This window comes from Pollachius pollachius (assembly GCF_949987615.1).
Source record: "Pollachius pollachius genome assembly, chromosome: 9".
NCBI classification, from domain to species: Eukaryota; Metazoa; Chordata; class Actinopteri; order Gadiformes; family Gadidae; genus Pollachius; species Pollachius pollachius.
Genome location: NC_136942.1, coordinates 17,619,259 through 17,635,758, shown reverse-complemented (window position 1 = coordinate 17,635,758; position 16,500 = coordinate 17,619,259). Strand labels below are relative to the sequence as shown.

Genomic DNA, 16,500 nt, shown 5'->3' with positions numbered 1-16,500 from the left:
TGCTTGAAAACGTCTGTTTCCGTAGAGATGATGTTCATAAGAGATCTGTTGATAAATCCAGCAGCTGTTATGCACATTTAGTTTGCAGACCTCATTCCCATCTGCATTAATTTGCTTGTTCAACTGAGATTTGGCGAGATGTCAGAGAAGGGTCTTTATGTGTGTACCCCTACTTTTTCCGAGTCGCATAATGTTTAGTGCTGTCTACCAACCCGACGGCAAGGCAAGGGGATCATCAAGACCAGGACACAAGGGACTGAGCGGATGTTGTGAGTCCCAACCAGGAGGGAGGTACATTAGGTCAACGTCAGCAATAGCAAATAATGAATTTCATCAAAAAGCAGAGACAACGAAGTTGGCATGCTGTAATGAAGGCATGAACCATCAAGCAGGAGTAACTAACTAATTGACAACTAAGTTTCCCTTAACCAATGCCTATAGGGGCAGCAAGGTGGTTAGCCACTAGGCAAATACAGTATTTGGTGGTTGGCCATTTTAAGTGTTTAAGTCTGGCAAAAGTTAGGTTTAAATAGTTTCACCAGATAATAATCTGAGAGTAATTAGGTGCTTATACATTCAAATATTTAGGTTCAGTATAAAGAACACTAAAAGATTCACCAAATGTGTTCCAAAAACCAACATTTCCTATAGGATCATCACTTCATTTCTTTAAATATCATCTTGGTATAGTTACAGCCTCAGGCATGGTGCTAGAAATAAGGTGAATAAAGTTATTAGGTATTGAACGTTTTCTATACGTTACAGATACTATATTGTATACTTTACGATACATGGACCCAGGAATAACCCCGGAACAATAACTTATCTAATATCAACATTGCGGTATTATGTAAGCAAAAATTATTATTTTGTGTCCATTTCGTTCGATAGTTTACTACAGTGTATTAAGCCCTCATGTTCTGAGAGATGGACAAAGTGAAGAAGAGAATATAATATAGTTCATACAGCATAGTAACCAGGTTACAACTGTGATAGATGAAATGGGCCAGCCACCACCTAATTCCAATACTAAGGTGCACAAAAGCTACCCTTCTTTTCATTCATTACATTTAATGAAGCAGGGAAATAGGTACTGATTTAACTCATGGGTCCACCCACTTCCACAAGGGGAAGTGAATTAAGAAATGAATGGCTTTTAAGTAAGTGCACAGCACGGTGCCAAAAAACAGATCACGTTACAGATTAGTTGTTTCTTCTTCGCCAATCACAGTTGGACTCTTCGGCAAAAGGAGAAACGTAACAATGTGCCTCCTGCAGTTCATTTTTCTATCATTATGTTATATACCTTATCTCCTTTTTCTGTTGAGAGAAACCAGAAGGGAAGTCAACTCCAGATGCACCAAAAGTAACCATTCAGATCTCTCTTGTGTGCTGAATGATGAATCCCACCTGAGCACTAATTGGAGAGGCATGGCGATTGGTTGTTTTGAGTAGGTAACGCCCCCTAAACACTTTAAGGGCAGGTCGGGTACCGTGTGCAAATATTCGGGCAGATGGCCAAGAGTCGGAGGGACGGCGCTAAGAGAAGTCTGTAAGAAGAAGAAGAAGCCCAGCAGCCGTGTCCTCGAGGGACCGTTCAATAAACCATAACAACGTCAACTGTTACCCAGAGCAGCAGCACTGGGCACAGGACAATCATACCCAGCAACGGCAAAACAACTCTGACGCTGTAAAAGCCGTGAGCATAGGGACGCATAGGTACAGAGAAGCAAGGAAAAATGGTTTGACATGAAAATTGAATCCAAAAAAGGCAAGACAAGCACTCCACCATGGAAGCCTAACTTAACCTAGCCTAACCTAGACCAATTTAACCTAGCCTAACCTAGCCCTCTCAGAGCAGCATCCGTTGGAAGCCTAGCCTAACCTAAACTAGCCTAACCTAACCTAACCTCACCTCGCCATCTCAGGGAAGCAGCTGATGGAAGCCTTACCTAGCCAAACCTACCTAACCTAACCTAACCTAGCCTAACCTAAACTAGCCTAACCTAACCTAGCCTAACCTAACCTAACCCTCTAAGAGCAGCAGCCGATGGAAGCCAGTCAGAAGCTGAATGCTGCTATATGGTGGGTTATCATCCAATATCATCCAAGGGTTTTCATGTTTTAATGGAGATCAATGCACCAATAGTGAATAATTAGTAAAATTAAGAAAACGTCTTTGAATCCAAGAAATCTGTGGGTACTACCAAAGTAACAAATTGTGGATACATACAAAAGCAAGAGGAAATTAGTTTGAATTGCTTCTTGCATTAGGCCCACACAATTCTGTATTTGAATGAATTACAATTTATAATGTGTAAATTTACAAGTGTGTGATTTCCTCAGCTGATTTAACTCCCAAAGCCATTTCTGTTTTCTTCGTTTTGCACTCAACCCACACTGGCCTGCATGCGGAGAGCGCTGTGTTAATTACGCATTCTAAATGTCATGAGGTAAGACCCCCTGGAGATCTGAACTCTAACACACACACACACACACACACACACACATGCACACACATGTACTAAAGCAAACAGCCACACCTACACACCAACACACACACACACACACACACACACACACACACACACACACACACACACGACACACATGCACACACGCAAACAGACACACCGACACACACCCATACGAGCTCCCGCATTAGCGTTCATTAGCGGTGAGGAGCGGTGGAACGAGGCGGCGGCGCTCAGCCATCATCTCACTCCGCGGAGGCGCTCGGAGGCAGGAGAACAAACACGGCTACCCGCGGGGCAGCCAACCCTCACCGATGGCTGCTTCCCCATGGCAACCGCCTCCGCCATCTGACAGTGTGTTTTGTCGCCGGCGGAGCCGACTGGAGCAGGTAGACGCTGCCACGCTCTCCCGTAGCGTTCAAGAGGGGTGGGAGGGGAGCTGTCACGGAACCGCTGGAGGGGTAGATGTTGCTGTCATTGGTGACTAAATGTACTGTCGTCAATGTGTTTGCCTTTCGCTAGGCCCAGAGCTGGTCGTCTGGTTAGAGTCTGGACCGCTAGCATGCATTTAAGTATCCCTCTGTAAGGCTTCAAGGAAATTACCTGTTAACTGGAACCTGGCAGCAACCTCATTCACTCATAGACATGATGGGTTCAACCAATGTAATACAACAACCACACACACACACACACACACACACACACACACACACACACACACACACACACACACACACCTGCCGGGCGTTTGGCGAGTGTAATCTCTCTAGAACACAATCCACCTCTGATCTGATTACTGTTCATCTGCTTAGATGTCAGCGAGAAGGTCAATGACTGTGTCTGAGTGTGTGTGTGGGTGTGTGTGTGAACTCAAAGGTCAGTGAATTGATGACTAGCATACTTGTGGCGCTTCTGATTACAGGCTTGTGCTTCCAGCCTGACTCACTTCAACCTGGGATTTTCTCCGCCTTTTTTTTGGTATCAACCTTTTCCATTTATTCTGACACAAACATGCCAATTACTCTCTCTCTCTGTCTCTCTGTCTCTCTGTCTCTCTCTCCCTCTCTCTCCCTCTCTCAGTACCCAGCCAGGCAGCTGGTTTGAGCTGAACAAAACAAAGCTACAGCTATGGAGGCTCCTGCACACAGTTTGAAATGAATCAATATCATTGATTCATTTCATGGGGTCTCAGCAAACCCGCCAAAATCCTTTAAAGCCAGGATATTGGAAGGTTATGGTAGAACAAGAGATTATACTTTAAGCTATGTTCAAATTGAGCGTGTGGCATAACGGCTGGCCATGTAAACCACGGCCTGGTCCACAGAGAAAGACACCCAGCCCTATCCACCATCCTGTCTGCAAGAGCTGGAGAGAGGGGGGAACGCATGGCGGACTAGGACCAGGACCAGGGGGCCAGTGGGGGAAGAGAGAGGGGGGAACCTGTGAACCTAAATGAAGGCGTGGTCAGGTAAGGGAGGATTGAAGAAACCTGCCAGTGAAACCAAGACACAAAGAGGGAGAGAGTGTGCACGAGGAGAGATCCTACGAGAGAGAGACAGAGAACATGATAGAGAGAGAGAAAGAGCAGGCACGATAGAGAGGGTGAGGGAGCGAGCGAGAGACGGCTGGTAATGGTCCGTCATCCCAAAGGGGATGGAGGGTCGGTGGAGGATGGTTTCAGCTGGATGCGGTGCTGCCAGTGGCACCTGCTGGGGTGCAGCTGAGGCTGCAGCAGTGCGGAGTGGGGTGAAAGGTGGGCTGCACCGAACGCCGTGTCGCCATTACAGCCTGCAAGGTGTTCTTCTGATACGCGCCGGGGACAATGGGGGAGGAGAGGTCCACCAGGGGGAGAGAGGGGGGGAGGGATGGGACGACGGAGAGGAGGGGTCCACCAGAGGGAGAGAGGGGGGGAGGGATGGGACGACGGAGAGGAGAGGTCCACCAGAGGGAGAGAGGGGGAGGGATGGAACAAAGGGGGAGGAGAGGTCCACAGGGGGAGAGGGGGGGGGAGGGATGGGACGACGGAGAGGAGAGGTCCACCAGAGGGAGAGAGGGGGGGAGGGATGGGACGACGGAGAGGAGAGGTCCACCAGAGGGAGAGAGGGGGGAGGGATGGAACAAAGGGGGAGGAGAGGTCCACAGGGGGAGAGAGGGGGGGAGGGATGGGACGACGGAGAGGAGAGGTCCACTAGAGGGAGAGAGGGGGGGAGGGATGGGACGACGGAGAGGAGAGGTCCACCAGAGGGACAGAGGGGGGAGGGATGGAACAAAGGGGGAGGAGAGGTCCACCAGAGGGAGAGAGGGGGGAGGGATGGAACAAAGGGGGAGGAGAGGTCCACAGGGGGAGAGGGGGGGGAGGGATGGGACGACGGAGAGGAGAGGTCCACCAGAGGGACAGAGGGGGGGAGTGATGGGGAGGAGAGGTCCACCAGAGGGAGAGAGGGGGGGAGAGATGGGACAAAGGGGGGACAGAGGTCCAGCAGGGGGAGGGTGGGGGGAGGGAGGAAGGAGAGCTGATTGCTGGTGATTGGGCCGGGGAGCGATGGCTTCACTCTGAATGGTGGTGTTGTGAGAGAGAGCCGCCGTATCAAAGGAGAAACAAGGATGGTTGATTGGGAGGAGATGACGTCCTGTCCAAAATCAGTGGGTGTCATTGAGCTTTGTGGGGAAAAGACACAAACATCTCCTCGATCGCACAACGTTCCACAACGACCCGGTGGATGTGATTACAATCACCTGAAAGACTGTGAATCAGTATCCTACTCAAAACATTGGCAGTAACTAGCTATTGTCATATGAGGATGAGTCATCTCCTCTTTTAGATCCAAAGAGCTGAACCTTAATTTCTGTATTCATAAGAATATGAGGTCGTATCCGTTTTATTCAAGGAAATTCTTCAACCCTCAGTTGATGAAAAGATATGAATTTCACAAATTCCAACCACTGCTACCTTTGCATTCCTGGCATGCTTAACAAACGCTCCTCTTTTGAATCTCAAGGTGGTCATGTCTGGCTCTCAATGAAAGGATTGTAGGCCTCTAAGGTTGCAGGGACAAAAGGGCGGAAGGGGACAGGGGAGGGGAATGTCTTCAAAAGGCCGTCCTGACTCCCAGTCTTTGATCCAATTCCATGGGAATGTGGTGCTGAATAAAGCCTCTCCCAAGGCTCCTCCTCTCCCTCTAAGGAGCCCGGATAGCCTCTTCTTATTCTCTTCGCCTTCCTTCTCCTCTATTCTCCTTCCTTCTCGTATCCCCGGCACCGCTGACAGAGCAGTGGCTATGGCCTTCGGTATCTGACCGTGTTGTTGTCCTCTAACACGCAACACCTTCTGCTGAGGCCAGGGCCCTTAGCCAGGTCCTTGGAGGAGGAGCCTGTTGTGGGGGAGGGAGAGTTGACATCCAATTGGGCTGTAATGAGCCTGGGATGAACGCTGGCCTGCAGACACACAATTAAAAACCTATTTTGGCATGTGGCAACGGGCCCACAGACACACACACACACACACACACACACACACACACACACACACACACACACACACACACACACACACACTTAATGTTTTAATCATCCCAAGCTATAACTCACCAACCGAGTCTAAACTGCTCTGTAAAAAGTCCATGATTGTATCCAACAATGTGTGGTATCAATCGATAATGTCCGGCATTGACATTAGACTGTGAATTCAACCTTCAACAATGCAATTGTTAAGTTTAGCATAGATAGTGCACACATTAGGAGCAGCTGTGTTTGATATCTGTATGGGATCTCCTTTAGGAATGTGGAGAGGCAGCAGATATAGGTTAACATAAATGGAGGGAAGCCACTTACGTAACAAACGCACAGAAGTCCCAAATCCTATGTAACTCGTTTCCTTGCTCTCCTCTCAGGGACACCAGAACACAAACCTTGCTGTCATCTTCGGGACACATTGTGCTTTTTGGCTGTTTACTTCATCCTACAAGTCTTCTCCTTCTTCACACTCTACTGCCTTCTCGTGTGCCTGTTACAGTCAAACCATGGCCTCTCTCTCTCTCTCTGTCTCTCTGTCTGCCTCTCTCTCTCTCTCTCTCTCTCTCTCTCTCTCTCTCTCTAGAGGGACCAACCAGGGTCTCGTTGATTACATTGTGCAGACAATTAGATACCCATGACACTATTTTCCCAGACTCTCTGTCTTTCTGGAGCATTGTCACGCAGGATTCTCTCTGCCTACAGATCATGGAGTTCTAACCACTGCTTGAGTTGCTCGGATGCTGACTTCAACAGAGAAAAACCGAAATGTGGACACTGGTTAGCCCCCTGATACTTTCTAAACCGTTTAACAGCAACTTCACCCTGGACTCACTGAGAACGAACTGTTTCTATGTTTGACCTACAAACTGACTGACAGGATGAATAGTTAGTGGAGGACTTTTGGTCCTGTTCTCTTTTTGGAAAACTTAGTTTTTCATTCACATAAGGGTCTTATCAAGAAGGCACCTTGTCCTTGTGGAAGAAAGTTCAGTTCATAACTTTGGGGAAAGGCTCAGAAGTCTGAAGACATCTTCCTCTATTAAGGGAACTGGTGAATGGAGAGCGAGGATAAGTGGACCATGGTCACTCTTTTAGATTCTCAAAGCCTGTGATTCAGCAGCTTTCATCTTCTGCTCACTGAATAAACCATGAGCTACATAGATCCGTCGTGATCCAGCTACGACTAATCTTTCATTTCGCTCTCCGTCTTGGTCTAAACCTGCTCTCCATCTATTTCTGTCTGCTCATCTTTTCTCATCTTCTCCGGGTTTCAGAGTGACCAAACTGGGCTCACCCGGATCACTGTGTCCACCTGGTTAATATCGTGCTGGGGATGTCTCTGTCCATTGTATTTATTTGTTTGATGTTGTGTGAAGGTTTTAGTGTTAGAGATGCATCTTAACCCTACTGTATGTAGTTGCATGTTTGGAGTAGTGCATGTCATTTACTTAATCTTAAGTATAAATTAAGATTTATTTCAATTGTGAAATGTTTCTCTTTTCCTTCTCTTTGTTTTTCTCTCTTGCTCATTGTTCAATCTTCTGTTGAACAAGGCAGGGAAAACGGCAAACCCTATTCCTGCAGCCAAGCAGTGTAGTTTGATCACGACGGCCAGGGGCTGTCGCTTAGCCTACCGACCACGCAAAGTCACGGCACCGCATACAAATGGATAAACGAGAGCCATCCAGTCTAGTTAACTCGGTCGCTCCGTGGAATATGCACCTCACAACACACATGCTATTGCCTTCCAACCCCTCAGCTGTTGGCTTGCATCTCTTCCAATGGAAATGCTTTGACTCATCAGGCATCAAAAAACGAAGGGCAGTCAAAAGAGTTAACAGTCTTTGACTCTCAAAATCGATCCTAATGGAATGGTTCGGGGAAGTTTCCCGCTCATTTTACTACTCTGTACTCATTTCTTTCTGCATCATATTGTGATCAGTTTTCAACACTTATTAGGAATTCATTATATAGCAATGGTAACAATTAAATGCACATTCTATCTTTATGCTGTCAACCAATGAGAAAATAAGCAATTTTGATATTTTCCGCCAGCATCAGGATATAAACATATCTCTAGGTTTGCTTTGGCAGTCCCAGCAGCAAACACCCACCCAGCCGTTGCTGATGTCATGAACACATCAAAACAACACAACATTAATTAAAACTGATCACCAACTGCCAGATTTATTTTCCCACTCTTCCATACGCGGGCTTCAATGCATCAGAAAGGAAACAACTAACGATGCAGAAACGGACAAAAGGCGTAAACGGACCAACACCTCCCCGGCTGAGCCCCCCTGCAATGAGCCTCCTGGCAGCCCTTCCATTTCCTGTTAACTGTGAGGCAGCCAGTACTCCAGCAGTCCTAGTGCAGTGGGTACACAAACCAGCCCGCACTCCCATCTGCTCTCTGTCTCCGTCACACTCACAATGGAGATAATTAGCAGAAACACACACACACACACACACACACACACACACACACACACACACACACACACACACACACACACACACACACACCCAGTGAGACTGACTCTGAGAAGGGGAGAGGAAAGGAGGAGAGGAGAGATAAGGAGAGCAGAGGAGAATAGAGGAGAGATTAGATGAGAGTGAGGCTGGAGAGGAGAGAAATTGGAGATGAGATGAGCGTAGAGGGGGGAGGAGAGGGGATATGAGAGTAGGCAAGGGGAGGGAGGAGATGAGAGGGGAGAGGAGGAGAGGAGAGGGGAGGGGAGGGGAGTGAGAGGGAAGGAGCAGAGTGGAGGAGAGGAGAGAGGGGAGGAGCAGAGTGGAGGAGAGGAGAGAGGGAAGGAGCAGAGTGGAGGAGAGGAGAGAAGCAGAGTGGAGGAGAGGAGAGAGGGAAGGAGCAGAGTGGAGGAGAGGAGAGAGGGAAGGAGCAGAGTGGAGGAGAGGAGAGAGGGAAGGAGCAGAGGAGAGGAGAGGGGAGGAGCAGAGGGGAGGAGAGGGAAGGAGCAGAGTGGAGGAGAGGAGAGAGGGAAGGAGCAGAGGGGAGGAGAGGAGAGAGGGAAGGAGCAGAGTGGAGGAGAGGGGAGGGGAGAAGAGGGTAGGAGAGGGGAGGAGAGGGGAGGAGAGGAGAGAGGGAAGGAGCAGAGTGGAGGAGAGGGGAGGAGAGGGGAGGAGAGGGGAGAGGGAAGGAGCAGAGTGGAGGAGAGGAGAGAGGGAAGGAGCAGAGTGGAGGAGAGGAGAGAGGGAAGGAGCAGAGTGGAGGAGAGGAGAGAGGGAAGGAGCAGAGGGGAGGAGAGGAGAGGGGAGGAGCAGAGGGGAGGAGAGGAGAGAGGGAAGGAGCAGAGGGGAGGAGAGGAGAGAGGGAAGGAGCAGAGTGGAGGAGAGGGGAGGGGAGGAGAGGGGAGGAGAGGGGAGGGGAGGAGAGGGGAGAGGGAAGGAGCAGAGGGGAGGAGAGGAGAGGGAGGGGGATCTTGTTTAAAGATCTAAGCCATGACGGCATAATTGACAGACAGAAAACATTTTTGTCCGAGTTTGAAAGTCCCTTTCATATCAGAACTGTTGTGCGGGTCAGGTGGTTTCCAGTCCCAATCCTTCTCATGTAATAAGCACCTCAAGGTCCCCGCTCCCAGGACCATGATCGGTTGAAACGAATTGTAGGCAAAAGAAAGTGAAACGGCCCATTCAATCAGGCTTGAGCTGGTCTGCCATCAGACTTTAGATGTTAATCTGGAGTCTGATTTATGAGAAAACTGAGACCCAAAATGATGGGAAAATGTGGTCCTGGTTGAAAAATCCAGAATTATCCTCTGAAGATGGGATGGTACAGTATAATTAAATGATGCTGTTGGACAGGTTGACTGCCCACACAGATCACTTCCTTTAATGCTGTGATGCACGCACACACACACACACACACACACACACACACATACACACACACACACACACACACACACACACACACACACACACACACACACACACACAAAGGCGGCTGGACAGAACAGAGCCAATTAAATCTCCATTACTGTCCACTTGTCCAAAACATACTCGTTTTTCCTTCTCTTTTCTCGCTCTCCTCTTCCTCCCTAAACGCTCGTTCCTTTTTTCCCCATTAGCCTGCTGCCCTGCTAAACCTCCTCATTCTGTCTTCTCTCTCTCTCTCTTTCTCACATCCTCTTTTTCCCCCCATCTCTCACCCTGCATCTCTATTCCTTCTATCTATCCTGTGAGCCTCTCACTATTCTCCTTTCTCCTAACACTCTTATGTTTCACCCTTTTCACAAACACCCCCCCCCCTCTCTCTCTCTCTCTCTCTCTCTCTCTCTCTCTTCATAGAGCTCCACACATCAAATAATCCTATTCCTACAGAACAGCAACGTATATTCTCCCCTTCTCTCTCTCTCTAACAGACCCTCTCTCTTTGTCTCGCTCACCTCGGTTACCTAACCGCATCCTGCTCTATGCAGAACCCCACCATACGCGTGTCCACAATCACGGCTCTCTATTCATAGACTGACTGCAGTTGAATGTTGATCAACACATATAGAGGAGGATTAAGAAAAAGAAAACACGCACACACACACACAAACACACACACACACACACACACACACACACACACACACACACAAGCGCATGGACCTAAGCACTCGCCCATCTGGTCTCTTGGAAAGATGAGCTTGTTAAGCTTTTGATTTTATCCCGAGAAAAAAGTAAGCATGGTAGAAGGATCCTTCCTTCTATGATATATATGATAAGGGTATATAATAGGAATGCACCGATACCGATACCAGTACTCAGACACGATACTGAGCTCATGTAGATATCAGGTTGCCTAAATATCCCTATAAGCAACGTGACGTAACGTCGAGGAGCCAGCAAACCCAAAGCAGTTTTTTTTACAAGGTAATTTGTACAATATGATGGTCAATATAGTCATCCTCCCTTTTATCATTGTTACCGAAGTAAGTCAGAGATTTAAAAGCAAAGGGGAACTGGCGGCGTGGTTTGTGTTGAGCTCTGAATGGCCAGCGGTTGACTGCGGGGTCTGAGAGAAAGTTGAGCTTTTCGGAAAACTTATTGTCTACCGCTACGGTGGCGTGGATCGTGAAGCTACGTCGGGGCATCGGTCAATTGAGTACCCGTGTCCGAGGGTTAGGCTTCCCGGACACATGGTGTTGTGATGGCTGCGGGCGTGGTCGCCGTGTTCCATGTGCCGCAAAGGATCCTGGGAGGGTTCGGACTGTCGCCGCATTGACAAAATGCGTGATTTGGTGGACTCCACCTCGGTGAGGGTGGAGTTAAAGAGCACTGACACCGCCACTGAGAGGCTAATGGTGGTGCGTTGGGTGTGTTGTGTGAGAGAGAGCGAGAGCGAGAGAAAGAGAGAGAGAGAGAGAGAGAGAGAGAGAGAGAGAGAGCGAGAGAGAGCGAAAGAGAGAGAGAGAGAGACCAAAATCCCCAATATCATATCATAGGGAGTGAGTGAGTGACATCATTACATCATATCCGTATTGACTGAAATTACTGCCGAATTAAGCAGGGATGCCATGACAATTGGGAACGTTTTATTCTGCATAGGAAGGAGTCACAACAAGGGCACCTCAATCAAATATGCCTTCTTTGTGTTTTACTTTATGGAAAACAAATCCTGGATGACTTACCGTCTTTATCAGCTCTTCGGAATATCTGATGAGGAAGAAGCAGAGGAGAGAGCAGTGTTAGTTCTTTTGAAGATATTGCAGTATGCAGTATGTTTTTTCTGTTAAGCTTATATTTGGGATTTGCACTGTTCTGTACACGTTCGCTGGTGTGAACCTGTGAATTTCCCCTCCAGGGGTTAGAAACATGTTATCTTATAACAGTCGGCACTAACAACACTTGAACAATTGAAATTGTACATTTCGCTTTTGTAGGTTTTATAGGTTCTTTAATTTGATGATTCTATAAAGGATGACTTCTGGATGTCTCAACCTGAACCCCCATCGGGGGGACTTTGGGCTCTGAAGTGAGTAGAGATGTCTCCTAGAGCCAGACGTAGGCATTTGAAGTGATTAGAGACGTCTCCTATAGCCAGACGTAGGGCTCTGAAGTGAGTAGAGACTTCTTCTATATCAAAAGGTAGGGCTCTAAAGTGACTCATTCGAACGGGGACAGTGCGTTTAGCTGCGGCAGTGGGGGCCACATGAAGGCCACATGCAGTGAATAGTTGCAACAGAATTAACTTTTGGAAAAACACAACCGACGTAATGCTGCGGTGGCCAATCACGTAAGTCGGCGCTCAGACCAAAGACACCCACGGGAAGAAGAACCTTGTTTGTCATGGAATGTTTGCATTGTAGCATTCCGCTGTTTACTGATAAACTGTGCAGATGGAAGAGAGACTGAATGCCACCATGTTGTCCTTTCCAGAGCCGAGCAACCCCGCCAGGAAGGAGTGGTTTAAATTCACAACATGATGCAGATTGGCATGACGTGACTCCCACATGGAAGAGGCAGTTTGTGGTTATCGCTGCAACGCCCGATTTGTTCTGAATGAGCCCTATACTGAACCTATATCAATACTGGACACATTTAAACACATTGTCCACATTAGTCACTTAGACCCAAAATAAAAGGACAATAGGGTCCAGGTTGGGAAAAATCCCATAGTTAACCTAAAGCTTTCAAGAGGTGTGAACAACACAACAGCCCTATCTGTCCCTCACAGTATGACTCTTAGATAATTGATGCGCTCCTCAGATGATTTATTGGACTATCATTATTTGTTTTAGTAACCTATTGAAAATATTCTCTCCACTCTCCCCTGGTCCCCCTTGGAAGTGTAAGGTAAGTACACACACGTGGGTTCCCCTCAACAGGAGCCAGGCTTAGCCAGCAGTATGTATCTCCTAGCTGAATGATAGCCTCCCTGCTGCCAATACCGTTTGACAGCTACGACTGAAGTACAGTGCTCCTCTTCTTGTCTTGATGATTTGTGAAGCCAGTTATCCAGGAAGACAACATAAAGAAGAGCACTGTGCATTCAGGAGTTTATATATATATATATATATCTTTAAACAGGGTACAACATAATTGATGCATTGTCATACATATGAGAGGCATAGAATTAGACCTGCTCTGTTAATTTTGTTACGAGTTTTAGCCAGACGAAAAATTATTTAAATTAGCTAGAATGTGCAATGGTGTGTGTTTGAGATATACAAATATAATCCTACGATTTTATGCAGTCTCCTAATTCTTCGTTTAGTTCAGAGACGGAGAGAGAGAGAGAGCGAGAGAGAGAGAGAGAGAGAGAGAGAGAGAGAGAGAAATAGAGAGAGAGAGAGAGAGAGAGAGAGAGAGGGGGGGGAGAGAGAGAGCGCCGATGGGGAAGACGGGGTCGATAGCTCCAGTCTTTATAAAAAGATCCTTCCATGGGAGAGAGATGTCATGCTACTCCTAGATACCAGCAGGTGCAGTAGAAAGTCACATCAGTCATGGATCAGAGTTGAAAGAGGACAGGTAGATACAGGGAGCGACCCGGTTTCACACCATTTAACGCACAAACAATCGGGGACTCTCTCTCATACACATACGTGTGTAAAATGAACCGTAGCATTAAAATAACCTACTGCTGAAAATCGAATTACTTCATTCATTTAAATTTTCAATGATTAATAGGCAAACTTAAGAGTCGTGTTTTCCCTCGTCTTCAGCAATCTTTATTCTTAAACTCTTGTGAAACATGAAGGCTGGGATAGCGCGAACCGTGGGCGAAGGAGGAGCGAGAGAAACAACAACCGCGCGCACATAACACACACACACTCATTGGGAATCTAAAATGATTACAGAAAATGGAAATCTTATAAGGGGCTAGAGTCCTCCAAGTTAATAATGATAATAAGTTGCATTCAATAAAAAAGCAAAAGGTCAGCAGAAGACGTGACATTTAAAGGTTTAAAGGTTGATAATGCAGAGGCGAGCGCAGTTGAAATCATGGTCAATTCAAAACAAAATCTGAACTGAAAATGTATCCAGAACAAACTCAAAATAAAAACGAATTAGAACTTAAATGACTCATAAACAGAAAGAAACTCCATCCCTGTGTTAATGTATCTGAGGAGGATCCACCGCCATGAGGCTGAGATTACACCCCTCTTTTATAGCCTCATAAAACCCATTATTCCTTATGTAAATGTTCACCAACCAAATAAAACGGAGATCTTCTCTACCACCAGATCCATAATGAAGTCACTCGATTCATGTCAATGTCACTGGATATCCAAGGAATCATGAGTGGATATTGCAGTAATACTATGGTAATTATACAGTTGGTGTCTGGCCAAGTGCCATTTTCATTGCCTCCCTTTGAGAAAGGAGAAAGTGGTGACAAACTGGAAACCCGTTGACCGTTTTAAAGATTTCCAATTTGGACCATCCACATTGAACCGAGCAAAATCATTTTATTAATACTAATTGCAACTTTATTTCACGCACGCACGCACGCACACACACACACACACACACACACACACACACACACACACACACACACACACACACACACACACACACACACACACACACACACACACACACACACACACCGTCATTATTTTACTAGGATATTGTAAGCCCTGCAGGTCTAGCATAATTAGTTTCCATGCCCCTTCTTCTTCTCTTAAAAGTAGATATCTAGGTTGGGGTCAATGATGCGACTGAACTGATTTCCTGCAAAGTTGTAAACCCCCTAAAACCAGCACGAGTGTGCGAAAAAGTTTTGATTGAAGGAAAAAAAAAAACGATAATCGATATCCTGTGATCACCGTCCTGATCGATACATTCTGGGCGAATCCTCAGCAGTCCTTATTGCGCGCTATGATTGCAACGCAAAGTGGAAAAGCTTCATAAATTATTCAAATCTACTACAGTAGTAGACTGCGTCCTCCTCCACAACCAGCGACGCGGATATCTGCAACACAGGTCGAACTGCTATACTCTCCGAGGCATGTGTTTAGACGAGTAAACCTAGGGACAAATTGATCAATAACTTGGACTACACATTTGTTTAAAAAAAAGAAGAAGCATTAGCCTATGAAAAGCTCGAGCAGCAGTCGACCAGGTTAGACCGACACTGAGATGCACGATGGAACATCAGCTCACAGGGGTCGATATGCAGCCCAGCCCGATAGCGAGGAGGAACTGTCGGTATAATGTTACCCATATGATTTAGTGAGAATATTACGTAATAGCCCAGCAAGTGTAGAGCAGGAGTCTTCTACGTCTCCTATGAAAAGGAGCCTAGAAGACGCATAAAGAGGGAGACAATTTTTTATCCAGGTTTTTGGTTTTGTTTAATTTGGATTTGGGTAAATCCCTTGATTTAATGTGTTACGTTTAGTGTCTCATTTCATGGACACTTCGGCAACCTTCTCACCACTTTAGCCGCGTCTACGCTGCAGCGCAACCTTTTTGCCAATATACAGCCATGCGTCTTTGCGCACAAGTTCTTGTTTTTTGAAGACACCAATCTCTCAGTCAGTCTGTCTGTTCAGCTCCACCAGTGAGCAGAGAAGTGAACCCCAGGTCCGTATATATTACAGATTCAACACTCACGTCTAGAATGACGGCGATGCCTTTGCGCGGTTCAGGAGCGTAAAAATGCTCCTGAGCCACGGCGACCTCCTCCCGGCTGCCGGCGAATTCCCGGCTGGAGATGTTCTTGTTGTCACTCATCTTGGTTACGATCCAGCGGACGAGCCCGTCGATACCACCGGGCTGAGCGCCGCTGTTTCCGGTCTGTGCTGCCGTCGCGGACTCGCTGTCCAGCACCAGGTCGGCTACGGGTTTTGGTGGCTGGTCTTTGCTGTCCTGGGCCCGGAGTTTGGCTTGTTCTTTGTTGAGCAGTTTGTGGACGCCGTCCCTGCAATAGCGCGCTGCCTGCTCACACATCCTTTTGCTGCGTAGCGTGCATGGTGCGCTCTATGGGGGGAAAAGGCGCACCCCTCCCATCTTACATCATCGACCCCGAAAACACACCCACACACCCACCACCCCAACACACATCCACTCCATCTATCAACCTTTCTATCTCTATATCTCTATCTATATATATATATATCCATATGTCTATCCATTTCACTAACTGCAGTTGAGTTACGGTCATTAAGTAGCCTTTTCATGCAAATGCACTTTTTGAGTATTAAAAAAAAAATGGTACCCAGCCTTTATTCAATACACCCTTTCCCTTTTCCGAGGCATCGGACTAACAGTGTCGCTCATAACTGTTGTGGGTCTGCTAACTTTGTGTACCAGTAGACTAAACTAGTGAAGATAACTGACCATTTACCTTTTTCCAAGAGCCGTCCTAGCAGGTAAACGCAGTGTAGCCCCATGCATTAACATTGGCTGGGCAAACAGGGGTTACATTATTGTGGTCGATGTATTGTGATATTTACTGGTTTAGCCTGCAACCGGTGTCCTGGTAAATTAAAAAAGCAGGACCATACCTAGAGTTATGAGCAACAACTGTTTGTCCTACGCTCTGTGAAAGGGT

The 16,500-nt window shown here is 47.1% G+C and overlaps 1 protein-coding gene across 1 annotated transcript in view; it reads right to left on the bottom strand.

The window, feature by feature from the left end:
- The window catches only part of necab2 (N-terminal EF-hand calcium binding protein 2), a gene marked incomplete at its 5' end in the record, with an annotated part of 64,191 nt that extends 48,295 nt beyond the window's left edge, over positions 1–15,896 (bottom strand). Inside the window, 2 exons of the mRNA XM_079743139.1 lie at positions 11,627–11,651; positions 15,561–15,896. Of these exons, the coding sequence (XP_079599265.1) occupies positions 11,627–11,651; positions 15,561–15,896 (361 nt within the window). The remainder of the gene's footprint in view (positions 1–11,626; positions 11,652–15,560) is intronic.
- Between the last annotated feature and the right edge of the window lie 604 nt (positions 15,897–16,500).